The 26,656-nt window shown below is 38.9% G+C and overlaps 1 protein-coding gene across 1 annotated transcript in view; it reads left to right on the forward strand.

Annotated features, from left to right (window-relative positions):
• Window positions 1-19,774, forward strand: part of LOC128588851 (NXPE family member 2) — a 28,126-nt gene extending 8,352 nt beyond the window's left edge. The window contains 5 exon segments of the mRNA XM_053595616.1: window positions 11,852-12,585; window positions 16,108-16,169; window positions 18,509-18,724; window positions 19,238-19,323; window positions 19,325-19,774. Coding sequence (XP_053451591.1) covers window positions 11,852-12,585; window positions 16,108-16,169; window positions 18,509-18,724; window positions 19,238-19,323; window positions 19,325-19,774 — 1,548 coding nt within the window.
• The last annotated feature ends 6,882 nt before the right edge of the window (window positions 19,775-26,656 follow it).

Consider the following 26,656-nt stretch of genomic DNA (forward strand, 5'->3'; position numbering starts at 1 on the left):
ATGAGATTCTTGTATGCAGCAGATATCCGGCCTGGGTTATTGTATCCAGTCAGCCAACCTGCACCTCTTTAGAGGACAATCTAAGCCATTCACATTAATTGAGAATATTGATAAGTCTGGTAGTATTTTGGGTATTGAGTTTTTCAAAAATACAGTGGACATTTTTAATCTTTTCACCACTGTGGAAGGTGGAATTTGATTAAACGTTTCTGAGTGAGTTTACTTTTGTGGTGGAGCATTACACTGGTCATTATGCAGGATAGGTCTGAGAATATCCTGCAGAGCTGGTTTATTTATGGCAAATTTCTTTGAATGTCATTAAAGTATTTAATTTCTCCATCATAAATGAAACTCAGTTTAGCTGGATTCAGGATCCGGGGTTGAAAGTTATTTTGTTTTAGGAGATTAAAAGCTGATGACCCCCTCTTCTGGCTTGAAAAGTTTCAGCAGAGAGATCTGCAGTCATTCTAATATTCTTCCTTTGTGGGTAATGGTTTTCTTACGTCTGGTTGCTTTCAGAATTTTCTCCTTCATATTAACTTTAGTGAAGTTAATTATGATGTGCCTGGGGGATATATTATTTGGGTTGAGTTGTGCTGGGGTTCTGAAACTGTCTGCAATCTGAATTTCAGTATATCTTGGCATGTCTGGAAAATTTTCTTTCATAATTTCATGGAGAAGGGCCTCTGTGCCTTGCAAAGCCACTTCATTGCTTTCAGGGATTCCAATGAGGTGGATATTAGCCTTCTTTGAATCATCCCAGACCTCTCTGAGAGAATGATCTGTTTTTGCTCTCCATTTCTCTTCCTTTTTGAGAGTTTGGGAGCGTACAAAGGCTTTGTCTTCAATGTCACAAATCCTTTCTTCTGCTTGCTCCCCTCTGTGACTGAGGGATTCTACTGTATTTTTCAGATCTTTGAGGACTGCAAATTCTTGCTTCAGTGTGTCAAAATCTTTGGTAGTTTTGTCTTTAAATTCGTTGGATTCTTGAGACAACTTTTGAATTTCTCCTTGAATTTCTAATTCCAACTTTTGAATTGCTCCTCTAATTTCTAATTACAAATTTTCTTCCAATCTATTAATCTTGTTTGCAATCCAAATTCTGAATTCGATTTCTGACATCTTGGCCAACTGTTTATGAATGGGATCTTCAGTTATATCTGCCATATCTTTCCTTGGTGGGGGGGTGGTCTATCCTGGTTATTCATGTTACCAGAGTTTTTCCACTGATTCTGCCCCATGATTATTTTACACCTTTTGACTTTTCTCATGGAGCTTTGTCAAGGACCCATACAGTGCTACAGCCTGAGAAAATATGGACGTGTTTGGTATGGTGGGGCTAAGTGGCTCTGTCTTGTTTTCAGCTAGTCTCTGTTCAGCCCTAGTGAAACAGTTACTCTGGGTTGAAGTCTCATCTGTGGAGAAATACCAGCAATTAAGTCACCCCACCTCCCACAGGTAACAATTGGAAAAGGAAAATCAAACCTTCCTACAACCACACACCCAGGGCACCACTTGGATAGTTCTCAGGCGATTGGCTCAGTTCAAAAGGTCCAAATCAGCTGTCTCAATCAGCACCTGTTTCAGGTGGGAAAATTTAAAAGATGTCTGGCAACTAGATTGCAGGGGTCTGCCGACAACTCAAATATGACTTGCTCCGGTCCTCTGTGGGGTCAGGAGGATCCACTCAGCAAATAGATTAGTCTGGGAAGATTGATGCACCTCTGTCACACCCCACCTTGTACCTCTGTCACACTCAGTCACTTATAACCCCACAGGGCTGTGAACCAGTTGCCTCCAATGAGCAGATACTCCAGGGGTTTGCAACTGCCTAAATCACAAGGAAATTTATGTCTTCTCAGCCAGGCCACTGCTCTCTGCCTCTATCTGGCAGAGGGAGGTGAGGCCTGACACCTCGGGAGGCTGGAGTGTTCACTCAGTTCCAGCCCCACCCCTGATTGATGCTACTGACAGAACAGCTTTGCAGGATTTTGTTTCTGTCCCTGCTAAATTCCCCTGTAGAAGAGAAGCTGTTTTAAGTTCCCAGAACCTGTGCCTCAGGCCCTGTCTGTGCTGCTGTAGTTTGTATTCGCAGCATGGTTATCTGTCAGTTCCAGACTCTGCCTGCCCTCCTTTGTTTAGGCTGATGATCCCCTGGGGGCCAGGTGCATCTTAGGCTCAGTAAAGCGGTCCTCTGGGTCAGCCCTATCCTGGGAATCTCCTGGATCTGCGCATGCACTTTCTAGTCCCCGCGCTCCACCCAGGCTGGTACCACCTCAGGCAAACCCTTTACTCATGGGGCCTGTGTTCCCATCCCAGATCTGTTCCGCGATGTTTGCCACCTGAGAAGATGCCCAGTCTCCTCTGGTTGCCCAGAGAGGCAGGGTGTGTGACTCCAGAATATCCAGGGGTGACGTCTATAGTTGCCAAAAAGGGTGCTGCTCTGTGCCTCGGGGCACAGCTGCTCCAGTGTGATTCCCTCTCAGCTGACCATCCTCTCCTCACTCTCATGCAACAGAATCAGCACTGGCCAGCTCTAGTCCAGGCCCTGTCCATACCCCTCGAGAAATCACCCAAGAATCTGGACTCCTGGAAGACAGGCCTCCAGACTCAGAGTGAGAGTGGAGGGAGTGCTGGGAGCTCAGAATTGCAGGTAGAGAATATATACAGTTTTACACAGTTTTATGCCTGGCAGGAGAATGCCATGGCACCTTAGTAGGGGAAGTAGGCCCAGTTTTTAGAGGGTCTCTCCTGTGAAGTATAATGGGAGGACTTTTGAACTCTGCTCGTTTGTTTATGGGGTACTCAGAGCTGTTGTCATGGGGGAGGGGACTTCCGTCCACTTGGTGATAGATTTTGTACCTTTTGTTTGTATCCTTGGGGTCGCAGCTCACCTCAGCAGGGTTGATGTGTGTTCTTCAACCTTCTCTCTTGGCGCAGTTCAAATCCACCAGGTTACTTGCTAAATTTCTGTCATTTAACTCTCCTTCTGGACGGGACCCTCTGTAGAAAGCTGGCTTCAGTCAGCCATCTTGTCTCCACCCCCGGCACATAGTTTTAATGACAACCAAAAATATTTAAATGGCTGAATTTTTTTTCTTTCTTTTTTTTTTTATTGTTGGGGATTCATTGAGGGTACAATAAGCCAGGTTACATTGATTGCAATTGAAGGCAAAGTCCCTCTTGCAATCATGTCTTGCCCCCATAAAGTGTGACACACACCAAAGCCCCACCCCCCTCCCTCCGTCCCTCTTTCTGCTTTTCCTCCCCCCCATAACCTTAATTGTCATTAATTGTCCTCATATCAAAATTGAGTACGTAGGATTCATGCTTCTCCATTCTTGTGATGCTTTACTAAGAATAATGTCTTCCACTTCCATCCAGGTTAATATGAAGGATGTAAAGTCTCCATTTTTTTTAATAGCTGAGTAGTATTCCATGGTATACATATACCACAGCTTGTTAATCCATTCCTGGGTTGGTGGGCATTTAGGCTGATTCCACATTTTGGCGATTGTAAATTGAGCTGCAATAAACAGTCTACTACAAGTGTCCTTATGATAAAAGGATTTTTTTCCTTCTGGGTAGATGCCCAGTAATGGGATTGCAGGATCAAATGGGAGGTCTAGCTTGAGTGCTTTGAGGATTCTCCATACTTCCTTCCAGAAAGGTTGTACTAGTTTGCAGTCCCACCAGCAGTGTAAAAGTGTTCCCTTCTCTCCACATTCACGCCAGCATCTGCAGTTTTGAGATTTTGTGATGTGGGACATTCTCCCTGGGGTTAGATGATATCTCAGGGTTATTTTGATTTGCATTTCTCTAAAATATAGAGATGATGAACATTTTTTCATGTGTTTCTTAGCCATTCATCTGTCATCTTTAGAGAAGGTTCTATTCATGTCTCTTGCCCATTGGTATCTGGGATTGTTGGCTTTTTTCATGTGGATTAATTTGAGTTCTCTATAGATCCTAGTTGTCAAGCTTTTGTCTGATTGAAAATATGCAAATATCCTTTCCCATTGTGTAGGTTGTCTCTTTGCTTTGGTTATTGTCTCCTTAGCTGTACAGAAGCTTTTCAGTTTAATGAAGTCCCATTTGTTTATTTTTGTTGTTGCAATTGCCATGGCAGTCTTCTTCATGAAGTCTTTCCCCAGGCCAATATCTTCCAGTGTCTTTCCTATGCTTTCTTTGAGGATTTTTATTATTTCATGCCTTAAATTTAAGTCCTTTATCCATCTTGAATCAATTTTTGTGAGTGGGGAAAGGTGTGGGTCCAGTTTCAGTCTTTTACATGTAGACATCCAGTTCTCCCAACACCATTTATTAAATAGGGAGTCTTTCCCCCAAGGTATGTTCTTGTTTGGTTTATCGAAGATTGGGTGGTTGTAAGATGTTAGTTTCATTTCTTAGTTTTCAATTTGATTCCAAGTGTCTATGTGTCTGTTTTTGTACCAGTACCATGCTGTCTTGACCACTATGGCTTTGTAGTACAGACTAAAATCTGGTATGCTGATGCCCCCAGCTTTATTTTTATTACTAAGAACTGCCTTAGCTATACAGGGTTTTTTCCGGTTCCATACAAAACGCAGAATCATTTTCTCCAAATCTTGAAAGTACGATGTTGGTATTTTGATAGGAATGGCATTGAATAGGTAGATTGCGTTGGGAAGTATAGACATTTTTTCTTTTTTTTTTTTTTTATTGTTGGGGATTCTTTGAGGGTACAATAAGCCAGGTTACACTGATTGCAATTGTTAGGTAAAGTCCCTCTTGCAATCATGTCTTGCCCCCATAAAGTGTGACACACACCAAGGCCCCACCCCCCTCCCTCCATCCCTCTTTCTGCATTCCCCCCCATAAACTTAATTGTTATTAATTGTCCTCAAATCAAAATTGAGTACGTAGGATTCATGCTTCTCCATTCTTGTGATGCTTTACTAAGAATAATGTCTTCCACTTCCATCCAGGTTAATACGAAGGATGTAAAGTCTCCATTTTTTTATGGCTGAATAGTATTCCATGGTATACATATACCACAGCTTATTAATCCATTCCTGGGTTGGTGGGCATTTAGGCTGTTTCCACATTTTGGCGATTGTAAATTGAGCTGCAATAAACAGTCTAGTACAAGTGTCCTTATGATAAAAGGATTTTTTTTCCTTCTGGGTAGATGCCCAGTAATGGGATTGCAGGATCACATGGCAAGTCTAGGTTGAGTGCTTTGAGGTTTTTCCATACTTCCTTCCAGAAAGGTTGTACTAGTTTGCAATCCCACCAGCAGTGTAAAAGTGTTCCCTTCTCATCACATCCACGCCAGTATCTGCAGCTTTGAGATTTTGTGATGTGGGCCATTCTCACTGGGGTTAGATGATATCTCAGGGTTATTTTGATTTGCATTTCTCTAATATATAGAGATGATGAACATTTTTTCATGTGTTTGTTAGCCATTCGTCTGTCATCTTTAGAGAAAGTTCTATTCATGTCTCTTGCCCATTGATATATGGGATTGTTGGCTTTTTTCATGTGGATTAATTTGAGTTCTCTATAGATCCTAGTTATCAAGCTTTTGTCTGATTGAAAATATGCAAATATCCTTTCCCATTGTGTAGGTTGTCTCTTTGCTTTGGTTATTGTCTCCTTAGCTGTACAGAAGCTTTTCAGTTTAATGAAGTCCCATTTGTTTATTTTTGTTGTTGTTGCAATTGCCCTGGCAGTCTTCTTCATGAAGTCTTTCCCCAGGCCAATATCTTCCAGTGTCTTTCCTATGCTTTCTTTGAGGATTTTTATTATTTCATGCCTTAAATTTAAGTCCTTTATCCATCTTGAATCAATTTTTGTGCGTGGGGAAAGGTGTGGGTCCAGTTTCAGTCTTTTACATGTAGACATCCAGTTCTCCCAACACCATTTATTGAATAGGGAGCCTTTCTCCCCAAGAATGTTCTTGTTTGGTTTATCGAAGATTGGGTGGTTGTAAGATGTTAGTTTCATTTCTTGGTTTTCAATTTGATTCCAAGTGTCTATGTGTCTGTTTTTGTACCAGTACCATGCTGTCTTGACCACTATGGCTTTGTAGTACAGACTAAAATCTGGTATGCTGATGCCCCCAGCTTCATTTTTATTACTAAGAACTGCCTTAGCTATATGGGTTTTTTTCCGGTTCCATACAAAATGCAGAATCATTTTTTCCAAATCTTGAAAGTACGATGTTGGTATTTTGATAGGTATGGCATTGATTAGGTAGATTGCTTTGGGAAGTATAGACATTTTAACAATGTTGATTCTTCCCATCCATGAGCATGGTATATTCTTCCATTTGTTAATATCCTCTGCTGTTTCCTTTCTGAGCATTTCATAATTTTCTTTATAGAGGTCCTTCACCTCCTTTGTTAGGTATATTCCTAGGTATTTCATTTTCTTTGAAACTATGGTGAAGGGAGTTGTGTCCTTAATTAGCTTCTGATCTTCACTGTTATTGGTGTATACAAAGGCTACTGACTTGTGGACATTGATTTTATATCCTGAAACATTACTGTATTTTTTGATGCCTTCTAGGAGTCTTGTGGTTGAGGCTTTGGGGTTCTCTAAGTATAAGATCATGTTGTCAGCAAAGAGGGAGAGTTTGACCTCCACTGCTCCCATTTGGATTCCCTTTATTTCCTTGTCTTGCCTAATTGTATTGGCTAGAACTTCCAGCAGTATGTTGAATAGTAAAGGTGACAGAGGACAACCTTGTCTGGTTCCAGTTCTAAGAGGAAAAGCTTTCATTTTTACCCCATTCAGTAAAATACTAGCTGTGGGTTTGTCATAGATAGGTTCAATCAGTTTTAGAAATGTGCCACCTATGCCTATACTCTTCAGTGTTCTAATTAGAAAAGGATGCTGGATTTTATCAAACGCTTTTTCTGCATCTATTGAGAGGATCATATGATCTTTATTTTTGCCTCTGTTAATATGGTGGATAACGTTTATGGACTTGCGTATGTTAAACCAGCCTTGCATCCCTGGGATGAAGCCTACTTGATCATGATGAATGACTTTTTTGATGATAAGCTGTAATCTATTGGCTAGGATTTTGTTGAGAATTTTTGCATCTATATTCATGAGTGAGATTGGTCTGAAATTCTCCTTTTTGTTTGGGTCTTTTCCTGGTTTTGGTATCAGGGTGATGTTTGCTTCTTAGAATGTGTTGGGGAAGATTCCTTCTTCCTCAATTTTTTGGAATAATTTCTGCAGTACAGGAATAAGCTCTTCCTTGAAGGTTTGATAGAATTCTGGTGTGAAGCCATCTGGACCAGGGCATTTTTTGGTTCGAAGATTTTTTATTTTTTTCTTTGATCTCAGTGCTTGAAATTCGTCTGTTCAGGAGCTCTATTTCTTCCTGGCTAAGTCTAGGGTGTGGGTGTGATTCCAAATATTGATCCATTTCCTTCACATTGTCAAATTTCTGGGCATAGAGTTTCTGGCAGTATTCAGAGATGATCTCTTGTATCTCTGTGGGATCAGTTGTTATTTCCCCTTTATCATTTCTGATTGAGGTTACTAGAGATTTTACTTTTCTATTTCTTGTTAGTCTGGCCAATGGCTTATCTATTTTATTTATTTTTTCAAAAAACCAACTTCTTGTTTCATTAATTTTCTGAATGATTCTTTTGTTTTTAATTTCATTGATCTCTGATTTGATTTTGGATATTTCTTTTCTTCTACTGAGTTTAGGCTTAGATTGTTCTTCTTTTTCCAAATTCATAAGATGGCTTGTGAGATTGTTGATGCGCTCTCTTTCTGTTTTTCGAATGTAGGCATCTAAAGCAATGAATTTTCCTCTCAAAACTGCTTTTGCAGTATCCCATAGGTTTTCTTAGCTTTTGTCTTCATTGTTGTTATGCTCAAGGAAGTTAATGATTTCCTGTTTTATTTCTTCCTGCACCCATCTGTTATTCAACAGAAGATTATTTAATTTCCATGCCTTTGGGTGGGGTCGAGCGTTTTTGTTAGAGTTGAGTTCCACCTTTAGTGCCTTATGGTCTGAGAAGATTCAAGGTAAAATTTCAATTCTTTTGATTCTATTGATGTTTGTTTTGTGTCCCAGGATATGATCAATTTTGGAGAATGTTCCATGGGGTAATGAGAAGAATGTATATTCTTTATCTTTGGGGTGGAGTGTTCTATATGTGTCTTTCAAGCACAGTTGTTCCAGGGTCTCATTTAAATGTCTTATATCTTTGTTTAATTTCTGTTTTTAGGATCTGTCTAGCTCTGTAAGAGGAGTGTTAAAGTCCCCTGTTATGATGGTATTATGAGATATCATATTGCTCAGACTGAGTAAGGTCTGTTTCAAGACTCTGGGAGCTTTTAAATTGGGTGCATAAATATTTAGAATTGAAATGTCTTCTTGTTGTATTTTTCCCTTGACCAATATAAAGTGACCATCTTTGTCTTTTTTGACTTTAGTTGCTTTAAATCCACATGAATCTGAAAATAAGATTGCAACTCCTCTTTTCTTCTGAATGCAATTTGCCTGAAAAATTGTCTTCCAACCCTTGACTCAGAGCTTTAATTTGTCTTTTGAAGCCAGGTGTGTTTCTTGCAGACAGAAAATGGATGGCTTATGTTTTTTAATCCAGTCAGCCAATCTATGTCTCTTTAGTGGGGAATTCAAGCCATTAACATTTATTGAGATAATTGATAAGTGTGGTAGTGTTCTATTCATCTTATTTTGTGAGAGTCCATTGCTTAGTTTTATCTTTTGCATCAGTGTGGAGGTTAGATTCTGTCCTTTAATTTCTGAGTTCTTACTTTGCTGCTGATCCATTGTGGTGGTCAGTGTGCAGAACAGGTTGAAGTATTTCCTGTTGAGCTGGTCTTGTTGTGGCGAATTTCCTCAATGTTTGTATATCCGTAAATGATTTGATTTCTCCGTCAATTTTGAAGCTTAGCTTAACAGGGTACAGAATTCTGGGCTGGAAATTGTTCTGTTTAAATAGATTAAAGGTAGATGACCATTGTCTTCTTGCTTGGAAAGTTTCGTTAGAGAAGTCTGCGGTCACTCTGATGGATTTGCCCCTGTAGGTCAACTGGCGCTTACTCCTGGCAGCTTGCAGAATCTTTTCTTTTGACCTGACTTTGACAGGTTCATCACAATGTGTCTTGGAGAAGCTCAGTTAGAGCTGAGGCGACCTGAGGTCCGATATCCCTCTGAAAGCAGTGTGTCAGAATCTTTGGTGATATTTGGGAAATTTTCTTTTATAGTATTCTCTAGTATGGCTTCCATTCCTCTGGGGCATTCTTCTTCCCCTTCTGGGATTCCTATAACCGTATGTTGGAACGCTTCATAAAGTCCCATAATTCTGACAGTGAACGTTCTGCTTTCTCTCTCTTCTTTTCTGCCTCTTTTACTATCTGAGTTATCTCAAGAACTTTGTCTTCTACCTCTGAAATTCTTTCTTCTGCATGGTCTAACCTGTTGCTGATACTTTCCATTGAAATGGCTGAATTTTTTAAGAGAGATTCAGTCATGTGAGATATCTGAGAATAATTCCTTTCTCTAGGTGAGCATGATGGTATCCAAAGTCCTTTCAGAAGGTAAGTTTTGTTTAAATCTTTGATTCAGGCAAAAATCTAATTGTTGGAATATGATATACATGAGTTTATGTAATTTTTGGGAAAACTAAATATCCTATTCCAGAAAAATATTTGACAATACTAATGGCAGAGGAAGTAGTATACTTGGAATTCAAGCGTTTCTGCACAAATATGAAACATTAGCTGATGATTAAAAACCCAAACAAAGCAATAGCCAAACAAACCAATGGACAAATAGGGGCAGGTTTTCAACCCTGGCTCCCCCCTTGAATACACTGTCATCTAGGTCCACTGACTGCACATACCTGCGTGGACATGGGGGCTTCCCAGACCTGAATAGATTTTCAACTGGTAATGGTCTCTCCAGTTACATAGCTGTCTCTCAGCAGCGTCCAACCATTTCCCCCTGCTCTGGTGTACATTGGAAGAGTAAGAGTTATCTTAGGCCACACCTTAAAGACATAGACACTAACAAAAGCTGATTAGCAAAGAGAAAGGTCCCTGTATACTTTTTGTAATATCTGATATCACAGATAAGCAAAAAAAAGTCCTCACAATATCAGCATGCAGGCCCTGGTTGTTTGGACACCCCAGGGTGAAGACAATAGCATTTGTTGTCCCTTAAACCAACATTCCAATTGACTAAAACTTTCCATACTCTAGTTAAGGAGCAGTAAGCATAGCACTTTGTTTGCTGCAATGACCAGTGGGACATTGGTAGGACATGAAAAGGGTAGTCTCATTGCTGACGGCAATGTAAAACTCTTACTCTGTGGAGGTATTTGACAATCAAGACGAATATCTATGTTCTTTAACTGATTGATACTTAGTTTAATAATATCTGATCTGGTAATTCCATCCCTATGGATCTATCATAAAAGAAGTCATCCTATATATGAAATGTTGAAAAATATTCAAATGTTATGCAAAATGTTATGGATAGAACCCAATTGTCCAGTCTCATTGGCTGCAAAACCCTTGTTACATCCATCTTTTTTGGTGGAATATTATGCAACCATTAAAAACAATGACCTTGAGGGAGGCACTTGTGGCTCAGTGAGTAAGGAGCCAGCACCATATACTGAGGGTGGTGGGTTCAAACCTGGCCCTGGCCAAACTGCAACAGCAACACAAAAAAGAAAGAAAGAAAAAAGACATATACATTGATGGCTCTCTGGTCTTAGGGCAGCACCTGTGGCTCAAAGGAGTAGGGTGCCAGCCCCATATGCCAGAGGTGGTGGGTTCAAACCCAGCCCTGGCCAAAAACTGCAAAAAAAAAAAAAAAGACCATAAAAATTATGTATCCACAGGAATTTTTTTTTTTTTTTAGAGACAGAGTCTTACCTTATCGCCCTTGGTAGAGTGCCATGGTGTCACAGCTCACAGCAACCTCCAACTCCTGGGCCTAGGCAATTCTCATGCCTCAGCCTCCCAAGTAGCTGGGACTATTGGCAAACACCACAATGCCTGGCTATTTTTTGTTGCAGTTTGGCCAGGGCCAGGTTCAAACCAGCCACTCTCAGTGCATGGGGCCCGCGCCCTGCCCATTGAGCCACAGGTGCTGCCCTCCACAGGAAAATGTTTATATTAACAGTACATGATATTAGCTGAAAAAAATATTAAAATTACACATTTAGTATGATGACAACTAGGTAAGATATATATATATATGGAAAGAAAAAGAGTGTACATAACAGACGACTATACCTTAAAGAAAGTAAAAATTCATAGTTTTAAAAATTTGATTTTTTTCCTACATGGTCCACATAATCTGTTTATATACAGGATTTTATAAAGAAAAGGTAAGTGAGAGAACAGCAAAGGGAAAAACTATAAAATTTGAACATCAAATAATAAAGAGGGTAGCAAATAATGTATACAGATTTTAAGAAAGGAAAAAACTGTGTTAAAATTATAATACTCAAGTCACATTTGTCTTCTGCTGTTACAGGAGGTGCTCAAACATAACTTGGTTCATCTTGGTGTTATTGGTGTATATTAAGTATTACAATTCTTTTGGCACCCTCTGTGTATATTATGTCTAGTTAATTGTTAAGCCAATGACTCCTAAAAGTAACCTTCTGCTGGCAGCAGCAGAAGTCACCCTGAATGGAAATCAACTTCCGTGATTCCATAACTGAGAACTAGTTAGTTTTGATTTTTTTATGTGTAATTTACCACACTGAGAGATATAAAAAGAACCGTAATAACTGATATTAAAAAGCAAGCCCTATTTGCTAATAATATATTCTTTTCATCCTCAATGCTTCAGTTCTTGTTCAGCTTGGAAAGCCATATTGCCTTGAACCAATGGAACATCTTCAAAAGCATCTCACATTCTGAAGCACCACATAAACCACCTGTTTTGTCAATAGAGACTGAGCTGAGAGTACAGGAAATCATGGAGAAACTAGACCAGCAGATCCCGCTCAGGCCTTTTGCCCATTTGCACACCACTACCAGTGCCGCACACAGCACAGCCACCATCCTCAACCCTCAACTCACATACTGCGTGGGGGACCAGCTGGATGTCCTGCTGGAGGCGAGGGACCACTTGGGGCACAGGAAGCAATATGGTGGGGATTTCCTGAGGGCCAGGATGTCCTCCCCAGCCCTGGAGGCAGGCGCTGCAGGAAAGGTGACTGACTTCAACAACGGCACCTACCTTGTCACCTTCACTCTGTTCTGGGAGGGCCAGGTCTCCCTGTCTGTCCTGCTCATCCACCCCAGTGAAGGGGCATCGGCTCTCTGGAGGGCCAGGAACCAAGGCTACGATAAGGTTATTTTCAAAGGAAAATTTGTTAACATCACCTCTCACGTCTTCACTGAATGTGGCCTGACCCCAAAGTCAAGGGCAGAGCTCTGTGAATACCTGGACGATAGAGACCAAGAGGCCTTCTACTGTGTGAAGCCGCAACACATGCCCTGTGAGGCCCTGACTCACATGTTCACCAGGAATCGGGACATTTCTTATCTCACTGAGCAGGAAAAAAGTCTTTTCCACAGGTATGTGTAGTTCTCAACACACTGAGAGTGCCCCCAGGTAGGCCTACACTGCCCACCTTAAAACTGAGAAAGACCTTCTCAGATACCTTTTCTACTCAAGGTCAAGCATGTGGTGTCTTTATGGGGCCTCCTGTTCATGACTCTGTGCCCAAGTTTGCATTTCCCCGGACATGTTCAATAACAGGGCTGCACAGGTGGAACTCTGTACTGTACAGGCCTCTTCTTCTCTAGGATGATGGGTATTGTCATTTCCTGCAGGAAACCTTCTAAATCACTGGATGATGTTTCTAGTCTTGTATTTTCCTATTGAATTTTGTTCTTCCTCAACATTACACTTATTACACCATTAATTTTTCAATATTTTTTTGCTCCTTCCCTTCTCCCTCATTCTCCTTCCCCTGCTAATTTATTTTATTATTTTTTATTTTTTGCTAATTAATTTTAGTCTTCTGCTAAATTGTAAGCTCCCTGAAACATTAGCTGTTTTACCATTCATTCATTCAGTTTATAAATAGCACCTTCTGTATTCCAAATTCAGCTCTAGGCACCAGGAATTAACATTCCAGTGGGAGAGAAAGACAAAAAGCGAATAGATAAATGCATAGATTTCTAATAGAAAATCATCACAGTAAGGGATGCTTTTGTGATGGTTGATATTATTTCAAAAGGATAGTTGGGTAAGGCCTGTCTTGAGCAGCAACCGAAATGAAGGAGTAAACCAGGAGAATTTGGGGGGAATACTATTCTTGAGAGAGAAATTAGGACCTGAGGCAAAAGCCTTGCTGGCTGCATCTGGCTGTCTCTTGAGGGGTCCTTCATAGCGGCCTGAGTTGGACCAACCAGGCTTGCACAGTCTCTTGCCTGTCTTGGGAAAGTCAAAGTCTCTGGTCCGGGAGACCTGCACATACTTTGGGTCCTAATCATGCTTTTCAAGTAGGTTGTGCTCATGACAATAACTGCAAAATTAACCTGGTTTATTTCCCAATAGACACATTTCCTTCCCAGATCTCCTGCTGGTCTCTTCTCAAGTTCTCAAGCTTTTTCCCTCAGTGTGTGGAAGCAGAGATTTCAGTCTCATCCCAGGTGATTTAGTGCATGTACGTGGAGTCGTCGACTTCACAGTATTACATATTCAAGAATTTCTCATGGATATTCTACTGCTAAGCTCTAGGGTCCCCTCCTTGGCCCAAGCCTTGTTCTAAGACATCTTTTCTCCCCATGAGTCCAGGGACTAAGCCTGTCTCTCTTTTATCTGTGTAGTAGTGGACTTAGTAGAGTGGACTGTTCAACAATACAGGTTTGAACTGTGTGTGTCTGCTTATATTGGGTATTTTCAACCAAATACAGTATTTACACCATGCATATGTGGAGGATTGCCTTTTTATAAACTTGGGTTCCATATGGCCCCCTGAAGGACTTGAATATGAGCCAACTTTAGTACATGAAGTGGGGAGCCTGGGACCAATCCCCGAGGTATGCTGAGTGCCAGCTATAAATATATATGTTTCCACTAGGGTTTTCTCTCCTGCAGCTGCTTTCAGAATCAGAGATACTACCTTCCCAGCTACTCATATCTTCAAAGTTAAAAAAAAAAAATGTGCTTTTCAGCTCAGCGCCTGTAGCTCAGCAGCCAGGGCGCCAGCCACTTATACTGGAGCTGGCAGGTTCGAGCCTGGCCGGGGCCTGCCAAGCAACAATGGCAACCAAAAAATAACCGGATGTTATAGTAGGTGCCTGTAGTCCCAGCTACTTGGGAGGCTGAGGCAAGACAATCACTAACCCTAAGAGTTTGAGATTGCTGTGAGCTGTGATGCCACTGTACTCTACTGAGGGCAACATAGCGAGACTCTGTCTCAAAGAAAAGAAAAAAAGTACTTTTCTTTTAAATTTGTTTTATGGATAGACATGATGGAAAAATAAACAAGGTTGTCACCACATGAGAAGACTTCATATATGCAATGCAGTTGTTCACAGTCCTATCGTGGCCTGACCATACAGGCCCCCCTCCTCAAAGAGTAATGCAAACATACACAATTACAAAAACAAGAAACATTAAAACAAATGCTTTCACACCATAAGCACGTTTTAAATACTTTATTGTCCCATCAAACTTTGCCTTTCAGTAACAAAATGTGCAATGTAGCCAGGTCTTGGTCATTTTTATTATCCTCCACTTTCCCTGTGATAGGTGTGGGAGAATAGATGTTCAACCAGGTTCAAATTTCTCCCTGAGACAAATTTTAATCTTGTGTCACAGATAGGTCTGATGAGATCCTCAGTAATAAGAATTGCAATGATTTTTTGAGCACCTACCATGTGTTAGGCCTTACATATATAAGGTCTTCCTTATATTATGCCATTAATCCTCAGTAAAACACTCTGCTAATTTTACAGATGAGGCCATTTAAGCACAGACATATTAAGTAGGTTGACCAAAGTCATATACCAGTGAGTTGCAGAGTCAGAATCTGAATCCTAAGTGACCTTATTCTCACTTAAAAACTTTCCTGGGATTCAGGTGATATTTCCCAGTTTTGGAAAACACTTCATTTGTCCATCCTGGGGGTTTCTGGGGGTCCTACCTTTCCCCAACTTTATTTCCTTCTGCTAGATTGAATTTAATTGGACCAGACCATCAGCTTAATTGTATCCATTTTAGGATTGCTACATTAAGGTGAGGCTTACTGTGCTAGGCCTGTGGAATAGTATAGTGAATACAGTTGAACTGATTCCTACTCTGCAGGAAATAATAGACTATGGAAAATAGATACCTGGGGACTTGTGAAGGTGGGCATTGAAGAAGATAAAGCTGGAAAGGGAGACACTCATAGGAGCTTTGTATGCTGGTTAGGGAGCTTGGTTCTCATCCTGCAGTTGGATGAGGGAAAGTCATGGAAAGATTCTGCATTTGGAAATAAACAGGCAGTGTGGAGGTTGGTCGCAGTGAGGTGGGCTAAAACAAGGGGGCAGAAAAATAATATAATAATCTAGGGCAGTATTCTCATAATGTTAGACATTAGCTTTAGCTTTGTCCAAAAGCTTGTTAGAAATCCAAGTTCTTGAATTGAGCCTTGTTCCAGAACTATTGAATCAGAAATTCTGGGAGTGAAGCTTAGTAATCTGAGTTGGTAGAAGTACTCCAGGTAATTCTGATGCATACTCAAGTTTGAGAAGTTCTGGCCTGAGAGAAGATCGATAATGGCTTGAACTACTGCAGGGGTGAGTGTGAAGAGATTGATTTGTGACAGAGGACAATTTCCTAAGTAAAATTAAAGAATAGATATATTTGATTGATTTGACATGAAGGGTGAATGGCTTTCTTTGGATCTCTAGATTTCCTGCCAGAATTTTCCAGAATCCCAACTTTTTTACATCCCCAGAACATCTTAAATTATACATGTATAAAATTAATGAAAAAAGTATTTGCAGAGAGTTAAGAGTGGTTCAATCTACGTAAACCAGTGATTCCCACTTTACAATATAGTCAGTTATTAAGTTAATCTATTTTCCCATTTCTTGAAGGTCCAACATAGGGGTTGAAATTTTGAAGAACTTTACCTCCATCAAGGTCTTACCGTGTAACAGTAAGTCCAGAGTGCTGTTGCCTGCCGCGATCACAATTTATCCACTTAGAGAACATTTTTACTATAAGAGATATTTATTCTACATTAACCATTTTAAACTCTCATTTGGGGTGACAAATGATATCAACCACCTTGAATTTTAAAGACTGGATTTTATTCTTGGAATTATTTTCAGATCAGGTTAAACCACTTTTCATCCTGAGTCAGATAAAGCATGTTAGAGAAACCATTGATTTCAGCTGCTCCTTCTCAAAAGGTACAGGCTATTTGTATCTAAACTTGAGCTTTATTCCCCCCGAACCAATGTTTGGGTACTAGAGCTGTGTGAGAATATCTCTGGTAAGCTATACAAAGTTAGGAGATTTCTTTATCTCACGTAACATTCCATAAACTAGCAGTTTCTGTGGATTTTTTTCCTTCAGTTTAATCATGTGAACTTTGGCGGTCAACACAAAGCCATTTCATTCATAAAAGTGACATTTTTGCTATAGTAGAATTAAAGTGAATGACTTTAATTTAATTTAAGCAAATGACTTCCATTAAAACGATTACTGAGGCATACATTTGCCCATTGCCCCCTTTTCATGAATTCACCAAATGTTTGCTGGGGACCTACTAGTACGTAGAGAACTTTGCTAAACATGATACAAATAAATCATGAACTCAGACCTAAATCTCACAATCTGTGAAAAAGACAGGTTTTTTCCTCTGGTGGAGCAACCACTATCCATGCCCACTTTTACACAGAAGAAAGTTTTTAGACTTTCTTTCTTTTTTTTTTTGAGACAGAGTCTCAAGCTGTTGCCCCTGGTAGAGTGCTGTATCATCATAGCTCACAGCAACCTCCAACTCTTGAGCTCAAGCAATTCTCTTACCTCCATTTTTATCATTTTTAAAAGAGTCAGGGGTCTAGCTTTTGCTCAGGCTGGTCTCAAACTTGTGAGCTCAAGCAATCCATCCGTATCGGCCTTCCAGAGTGGTAGGATTGCAGGCATGAGCCACTGCACCGGACCAGTTTGTATACTTTTGAGGTAACTTGAGTCCTCCTAACACCTCTTTTGTGGCCCTTTTGTCTGGACGGTAATTGCTAAGTAAATTCAGGTAGTTTCTTAGAAGATAGTGGAAGACTATTATGTTTGGAACCACTTACAAATCTGATATAAAACAATATGGATAAATGTTAAATCCTAACTTATACCACAAAACCCAACAGGGCAGGTGAATTATAAAATAGATGTGCTTTTCAAGTGGCAAATATGAAAGTGGCCTCACAATCTTTGCTAGGGCAAAGTTAGTTATGAATCAATACATACAGTGGAGCGTCCAGAGCAAGGGGTCATGAGCCTACTTTTCTTAGGTTTTTTTTTTTTTTTTGCACTAGTGAGTCTACATTCAGCTCAAGATACAACAATTATTTAAAAAGAATTTTTTTTATGAACAAGAGCAAGAGATTTGTTACACACAAAATAAATGTGTGATGCTTGTTTCTTAAACATGTTCAAGCTTCTTAAGTATTTTAAAGAAGGGGAGATTTACAGTTGGGCAAGGCTGGTGTCATTTGTGCAATATTCAGCTGGGTCACCAAGCCCTGCTATTTCTTTTTTTTCTTTTTTTATTGTTTGGGATTTATTGAGGGTACAAAGAATTAGGTTACACTAATTGCATTTGTTAGATAAAGTCCATCTTATAATTGTGTCCCGCCTCAAGAGGTGGGCCGTACACCGTGACCTCCCCATCTCCCACTCTCCTCTCCTCTCCCCACTTGCTCATTCCCCTAACCCCCCACCCCCCATTGTATTAGCTCATCTGCTGCCTTCATATTAAAATAGAGAACATTGGATTCTTGCTTCTTCATTCTTGTGATGCTTTACTAAGGAAAATGTGTTCTACCTCCATTCAGGTTAATACAAAGGATGTAAAGTCTCCATCTTTTTTAGTGGCTGAATTGTACCGCATGGTGTACATATACCAGAGTTTGTTAATCCATTCCTGGGCTGGTCGGCATTTAGGTGGGCGTTTCCACATTTTGCAAACCCTGCTATTTCAAAGCCCAACATTCTCTCCTGGCTTTGGCTAGCGAGGTGGGGCCCACGGAGACATTGTGATTGCAGAAGAGAAGACGATCCCCTCCCTACAAGGAAAGCTTCAGTGAGAACTTTCAATTCACTCCTTTAACATGATCTTGTTAATAAATATCTGTAGAAGACAGGAGGGCAGAAATAGAGACAAGGAAAAGGGTGGGGGTGGGGAAGGGGATAAGGAGGGCAAAAATGAGGAAAGATTTTCTGAAATAATTTTTGGGAACAAAAATGACTTGCTGTGGGAATTTTTATTACCAGGGTCTGAGAACATTAAGCAGAAATGTCAGATTGGAATGAAGACACCTTTTCCCAGTGGTTATACTTTGAACAGAAGGTGGATTTCAGCATTTTGCAAACAGAACAAGTTTGATGCAACAAAATATATAAATGACTGCTTGGAAGGGAAACTTATTTACCTCATGGGAGATTCGACACTACGTCAGTGGATTTACTACTTTAAGAAAGTTGTGGAAAGTATGTAATTCTTTTTATTTTGAAATTATATTTTCCTTTTGAAGGTCTTAAAAAATAATAAGTATTCTTGGGTGGCGCCTGATGCTCAAAGGGTGCCAGCCCCATATGCCTGAGGTGGTGGGTTCAAGCCCAGCCCCAGCCAAAAACTGCAAAAAAAAAAAATAATAATAAAATAAATAAATAATAATAATAAGTATTTTCACTTCCTTTTTCTAGTGTTTGTTTTATTATCATTTTTTAATTTGCCAAACTTTTGGCTTTTAATAAAAAGTTAAATTTTATTTTTTTCATTCACAGACATCAACATTTTTCTTTTTTTTCATGTATTCTGATAAAAAGTTCAATGTTTTGTTAAGATTTCAATGTATCTGGTAAAATTCTCTACCACAATATTTGGGTGACCATAATCTGGTTAGGAGTGACCTTCGTTAGAATTTTACATATGTTGTATGCATTTGAAAATTGTATCATCTTCTTTTTTGCTAAAAGATTTATTGATTTGTTTTCCATCAGCCTTAAAATTTTTTGATCATCATGGAACTGGGAACTTTAAAACACGTGTTCTTCTGGATACTGAAAGAAATATTTTGATTCAGTGGAAAAAAACATGGTCTTCCATTTGTTACCAAAAAGCTGTTCTCGGTGAAAGATGAAAACTATATCTCATGGGAAATTGACCGGGTAGCAGGAGACAATAATACAGCCATTGTCATTACTCTCGGCCAGCACTTCAGACCCTTTCCCATCAACATTTTCATCCGTAGGGCCATCAATATTCAAAAGGCCATTGACCGGCTATTCTTGCGAAGTCCAGAGACCAAGGTGATACTTAAAACAGAAAATGTCAGGGAGATACCTGAAAATGTAGAGATGTTTAGTGACTTTCATGGCTATATTCAGAATCTTATTATGAGAGATATTTTCACGGATCTCAACGTGGGTATTATCGATGCCTGGGACATGACAATTGCATATTACACTAATAATGTCCATCCACCCTATTATGTGATTGAAAATCAGGTTGGCATGTTCTTAAACTATATTTGCTAGAGGAAGAAATAAAGAAAAATCACACTCTCTCAAATGTACTTCAAGGACAGTTTAAGGCAATCCAAGATTGGAAAAAACCAAATGAAAAACATTATTATAGCCAAAGATATGTATCGTAAAATTTGTATAAAATTTATGCATCATAGCATTTGAATAATTTTTAAATATGCAATTCCATAGCATTTAGTACATGCACAATATTGTGCAATCATCATCACAACCCATTTCCAGATCTTTTTCAACCTCCCAAACAGAAACTCTGTACTGTTAAGTAATAACTCTCTGTTGTCTCCTTTCCCTCTACCTCCATCCCCTGGCAACCACCATCATACTTTCTGTCTATAAATTTGACTTTTTTAGGTAGCTCATATAAATTAAACGTGATGTATTTGTGTCTTTTAACTTTTAACCAAATTAAAAGCTGTGTCTCCAGCATTAACCACAGTAACTGCATACCAAATGAGCATTGCCCATAGTTTAATTTGAAGAGATATACAGCCCCAAAACATATAGATTAGGTGATTTAAGTTTAAAGAAATGTGATTTATTGGAGAAAGCCAAGCGGGATCATAATAGCAGTCTTTTTTACCTAGGAAAATTGTTTGGAATTTAGTAACCAGTTATTCTCTGGATTCCAGTAAGGATCATGGGTCGCAATCCCAAACCCTCAAGGCCATTGAGAGAAACAAACTTAATATTGTGTCAATGTACAGATCCTAAAACCCCGCTTCCCGCTGACCCCAAAAATAGGATGTGTGATCCCCTCCACGAGGCCTCAAATGACTTCATAAAATTTGTCTATCCATCTTGCTTTCATGATAAAAGTACACTTGTATTTTCTAGGTCTCAAGAGTGAGAATATTTCTTATCAAGATGAGTCCCCTGTGTGGACTGTGTTTCTTAGTGAGAGGAAACGAGATTGCAATACTGAAACGTCAGTACAAAGACCAGGTCATACAGTTTAGGACTAGACTTCTCCAATTAAGGGAGCTGTAGAAATTCCTTCCTTGTATTGAACTACTCCTTGGTTTTAATTCTTCCTGTAAGAAACTTCCAAAATAAATTTCATTATTTTTCCAACCACTGCACCATTAAATTGCTTAAATGACCTCGTTGACCAAGGTCACCCCAAATTCTTTCATTCCAGCTCTGATATGATACAGTTTCTAGTTTTCTTACTGTTACTCTTAAATGTACTAAAGTTTGCTGAATCACTACACCATACCTTTCACCTCAATGAATTAATGCTCTCATTTAAACGTGATCAGTTAGCCCAGGTTAGAGAGGGTCTATTATTTCTCTTGTTCTAGAGTTTCCCTTTACTATATTAATAGCCATTAGTTTCATGTGGCTGTTTAAATTTAAATTAAATTAAATTAAAAATCAGTTCCTTGGTTGCACTAGTCACTTTTAGAGTGTACAATAAACACTAGTGGTGTTATACACCTAGCACAAGACTTGCTTATATTCTTCTCTAGAAAGTATTGTGTTTTTTGTAGCACCGTATTTTTATTTTATTATTTATTTATTTATTTATTGTTGGGGATTCATTGAGGGTACAATAAGCCAGGTTACACTGATTTTGTAGCACCGTATTTTTAAAAAATAAGTCCAGTGGTATTTTATAATTTTTCATTGTGAGTAAACAAAAAAATCACCAAATGGTAGTAAGTGTCATATCCTGGACTTTTAAGCTATTTACATTTGTTCTTTTTTTTTTTTTTTGAGACAGAATCTCACTATGTCACCCTGGGTAGAGTGCTGTGGTGTCACAGCTCACAGCAACTTCAAACTCTTGGGCTTAACCAATTCCCTTGCCTCAGCCTCCTGAGTAGCTGGAACTACAGGCGCCCACCACAATGCCTGGTTATTTTTTGGTTGCAGTTGTCATTGTTGTTTAGCAGGCCCAGACTGTGCTTGAACTTCCCAGCTTTTTGGTGTATGTGGCTGGCGCCCTACTCACTGAGCTACAGGCGCCAAGCCTATATTTGTTCATTATTTATTTATTTATTTTATTTTATTATTAAATCATAGCTGTGTACATTAATGCAATCATGGGGCACCATACACTGGTTTTATCATTTGTTCATTTTTTAAAAAGCAATCCTGAAATCTGTTTTTATACCAGTTTTCCTTGCAGTTTTGGCTACTATAGCCAATAGTTTATTATAATTTACTATAGTTTGTTATAATTTAAAGTCAGGTAATGTGATGCCTCCAGTTTTGTTCTTTTAGCTTAGGTTTACTTTGGCTATTTGAGCTTTTGGTGGGGAGGGGGAATTCCATATGAACTTTAGAATTTTTTTTGCTAATCCTATGAAAAAGGACTTTGGTATTTTCATAGGAATTGCATTGAATCTATAGATTGTTTGGGCAATATGCTCACTTTCACAATACTGATTCTTCCTGTCCATATGCATGAAATGTTATCCCAATCATGCCATTTACAAATTTCTTTCATCAATATTTTGTAGTGCTCCTTGTAGAGATCTTTAATATTGTTGGTTAAGTATACTCCTACGTATTTTCATTGTTTTTTTAGTTATTGTACTGATATAAAAATAGACTATAGATCAATGGAACAGAATAGAGAACCCTGAAACAAAGCCATATCCCTAAAACAAACTTATCTTTGACAAGGCAGACAAAAACGTACACGGAGGAATGGACACCCTATTCACAAATTGTGGCAGGAAAATTGATAGCCATATGCAAAAAAAATGAAATTGGAGCTCTATTTCTTACCATATACAAAAGTGAACTCAATGTGGATTAAAGACTTAAATGTAAGATCTCAAACCATGAAAATTCTAGAAGAAAACCTAGGAAAAATTATGCTGGACCTTGGTCTAGGCAAAAACAAAATATGACTAAGATCTCAATGCAAATGCAACAAAAATGGAAATACACAAATTGACTTAAATTGAAAATCTTCTGCAAAGAAAGGGAAATAATCAACTGAGTAAACAGCTAACATCAGAGGGGAGAAAGTCTTTATAAACTATGCATCTAAGAAAGGATTAATGTCTAGAATCTGCAATGAATTCAAACAGATCAACAGGAAAAAAAAACCTCATTACAAAGTAGACACATGACATGAACAAACATTTTTCAAAGGAAAGTATAAAAATAGCTAAGAAACATGGAAAAACACTTAACATCAGGAATTAGCAAAGAAATGCATATTAAAACCACAGTGAGATACCACCTTACCCAGCTAGAACGGCCATTAGTAAAAAATCGAACAATGAATGTGGCAAGGTGTGGCAAAAAGGGAGTGCTGATACACTTTTGGTGGACATGTAGATTTGTACCACCTCTGCTCACAGAAAACTGTATGGAACGTTCTTGAAGAACTAAAAGTAGATCTACCATTCAATCCTGCAATCCCACTATGGAGAAAATAAGTCATTAAATCCAAAAGATACTTGAGGGCAGTGCCTGTGGCTCAAAGGAGTAGGGTGCTGGCCCCATATGCCAGAGGTGGTGGGTTCAAACCCAGCCCTGGCCAAAAACTGCAAAAACAAAAACAAACAAAAAGATACGTGAACTCACCTGTTTATTGCAGCACAATTCACAGTAGCAAAGATAGGAAATCAGTGTAAGTGTGCATCACCCAGTGAGGAGATAAAGAAAATGTGGTATGTAAATACCATGGGCACTACTCAGCCATAAAAAAAGAATGACTTGATGTCTTTTGCAGCTAATTGGATGGAACTGGAGGCTATTAGCATAAGTGAAGTAACTCAGGAACAGGAAATAAAATACCACCTGTTCTCACGTGTAAGTGGGAGCTAAGCTGTGGGTAGGCAGGTAGTGCAGAGTGGAATAATCGTCACTGGAGACTCCAAAGGAGGGAGGGTGTGGGTGAGCAATGAAAAATGACCTAGTGGGTACCAAGCACACTATTTAGGTGATGGATATACCAAAAGCCCAAACTTCAGCACTATACAATATATCCGTGTAGCAAAATGGCTAAGTCTATTGGAAAAAAAATTCTGGTGCATGTATCTAAATATTTCACAATGTTTTGGCTTTGAAGTGGTAGCATCAGGTTATTATGAATATTGACTACTATTAACATACAATATGTGAGTAAGCCATTCAAAATCATAGAAACGTTTCTTTACTGGTATCATAAAGCCTCTTCCAAAACTCATCTATATGCACAATAGAAGCAAGACTGGAATCAATAACAGAAAGAAAACAGGAAAATCCACAAATATGTAGAATGAAACAATGCACTGGTAACCTATGGGTCAAAGAAGAAAACTGAGAAAATTCCAGACATACATGGAGACACATGAAAACAACGCAGTGAAAGCAGTAGAAAGAGGGAAGTTTAGAGTGATAGACACTTAGCTGAAAAAAGAAAAAGGTCACAAATCAACCATCCAACATTACACTTTCTAGGAACTAGAAAAAGAAAAACAAACTAAACCCAAAGAAAATTATAAAGATTAGAGATAAAGGAAATAAAGTACAAAATAAAACATTAGAAAAAATTACTAAAACTAAAAGTTTTTCAAAAAGATCTAAAAAAGTTAACAAACGCTTAGCTAGACTAAGAAAAAAAGAGAGAGGTCTCAAATAGCTAAAATTAGAAATGGGAAAGGAGACATTGCAATTGATGTCACAGAAATAAAAAAGATTAGAAGTGACCACCACGAACAGTTACACACTAACGAGTTGTATAACCTAGAAGAAACTGATAAATTCCCAGAAACATACAACTTACCAAAACTGAATCATGAAGAAATAAAAAGTTTGAAGTGGGTAGACATTGAAACAGTCAGAAACGAGATGGCTTCACTGGAGAATTCTACCAAACATTCACCAATCCCCAAACTCTTCTAAAATAGAGGAGGGACGACACCCAAACTCATTCTGCGAAGCCAGCATTATCCTCATAATCAATAGCAGACAAATACAAGAAGAGAAAATTAACAGGCCAATTAAGATAATAAAAAGAAATACAAGGGATAACTTTGGAAAAGCTGAAGTAAAATTATTTCTGTTCACAGAGGACATAATCTTATACCTAGGGAACCTTAAAAATTCTGAAAAACAAAACAAAACAAAAACAAACAAAAAACTCCCATTAGAACTAAGAAATGAATTCAGCAAAGTTTCAGGATACAAAACTGACACGAAAAAACGATTGCATTTCTGCACACTAACAGTACCCAATCCAAAAAGGGAGTTAGGAAAACAATTCCATTTCCTATAGCATCAAAAAAGGATAAAATGCTTAGGAATACACTTAACCAAGGGAGTGAAAGACTGTGTACACTCCGAACTACAAAATGTTGTTTAAAAAAAAAAACAATCTAAGAAGGTGAAATGAATGGAAAGACATTCCATGCTTGCGGATAGGAAGACTTCATATTGGTACAATGTCATGCTCAAAGCAATCTACAGATTCAATGTAATTCCTATCAAGATTCCAATGGCATTATTTTGCATAATTAGAAAAACAATTGTAAAATTCATCTGGAGTCTCAAGGGACCTCAAGTACCCTAAACAATACTGAAAAAGAAGAACAAAATCGGAGGCTTCATACTCCCTGATTTCAACATACACTTGAAAGCAACAGTAATTAAGATAATGTGGTACTGACACAAAGATAGATGTGTAGCTCAATTAAACGGAATGGAAAGCCCAGAAATAAACCCTGGCATATGTGGCCAAATGATTTTTATCAAGTGTGCTAAGACTACACAAGTGGGGAAGAACAGTCTCTCCAACAGATGATATTAGGAACACTGAATATGTGCATGCAAAAGAAGGTTTTTAACTCAAAATCCATCAACTGAAAATGGATTAAAAACCTAAGTGTAAGGCTTAAAACTATTAAACTTCTAGGAGAAAACAGAAGAGAAAAGCCTTAAAACAATAATTTCTTGGATATGACACTCAAAGCACAGACAACAAAATATCAAAATCACCCAACATCAAAAACATCTGCAGAGTAAGGAAAACAACCAACAGAGTGCGGGGTGGGGGTGGGGTGCTTCCACTTAAGCCATTCAACTTCTACTTAAGGGCACCATGTAGGGGTGTATGGCACGCCTTTTGGGTGCGGGACACAACTGCAAGAGGGGCTCTACCTATCAAATTCAAATATTGTGACCTGGTTGGTTGTCCCCTCACATTAATGTGAAAAAAACAATAATAACAACAACAAAAGACAAAAACAGAGTGGAAAGGAAACCTAAGGAAGAAAATCATTGAAAATCTTATATTTGATAAGGGGGTAACGTTCAGAATATGTAAGGAGTGGGAGGTTATGGACCCAAAGATGAAAGATTATTCCAAGGTGCGAAACCAAAGGAAAATGGAGTCCTGGTTCTGGTGGTCAATGTGGTCTTTATTCCGTCTGGGTGCAGGTGGGGGTGAAATCCCTGACCAGGAAAGAATTCCACACAGGGGCTATGGTGGATGGGGATTTAAAGGGTCAGAGGGCCAGGGGTTGGTACTTTTATTACTTCCTGGGAGGGGCATGCACTCAATTCTTCCTGGGCGGGTCAACCTATCAACAAGTTTCTAAAACTCCACAACTAAAACCAAATAACCAGATTAAAAACTGGGCTAAAGAGTTGAATAGAATAGGCATCTCTCCTAAAGAGATATATAAAGGACCAATAAACACATGAAAAGATGATCAACATCACTAATCATCAGGGAAATGCAAATCAAAACCACAGTGAGATGTCACTTTGCACCCGTCAGGATGGCCACTGTCGAAAGAATAAAAACTAAATGTTGGCGAGTACGCGGAGAAGTTGGAGTCCTTGAGTGCTGTTGGTGGGACTGCAACATGGTGTAATCATATGCAAAACAGTGCAGAGGCTCCTCAAGAATTAGAACTAGAACTTCCA

This window comes from Nycticebus coucang, chromosome 6 (assembly GCF_027406575.1).
Source record: "Nycticebus coucang isolate mNycCou1 chromosome 6, mNycCou1.pri, whole genome shotgun sequence".
NCBI classification, from domain to species: Eukaryota; Metazoa; Chordata; class Mammalia; order Primates; family Lorisidae; genus Nycticebus; species Nycticebus coucang.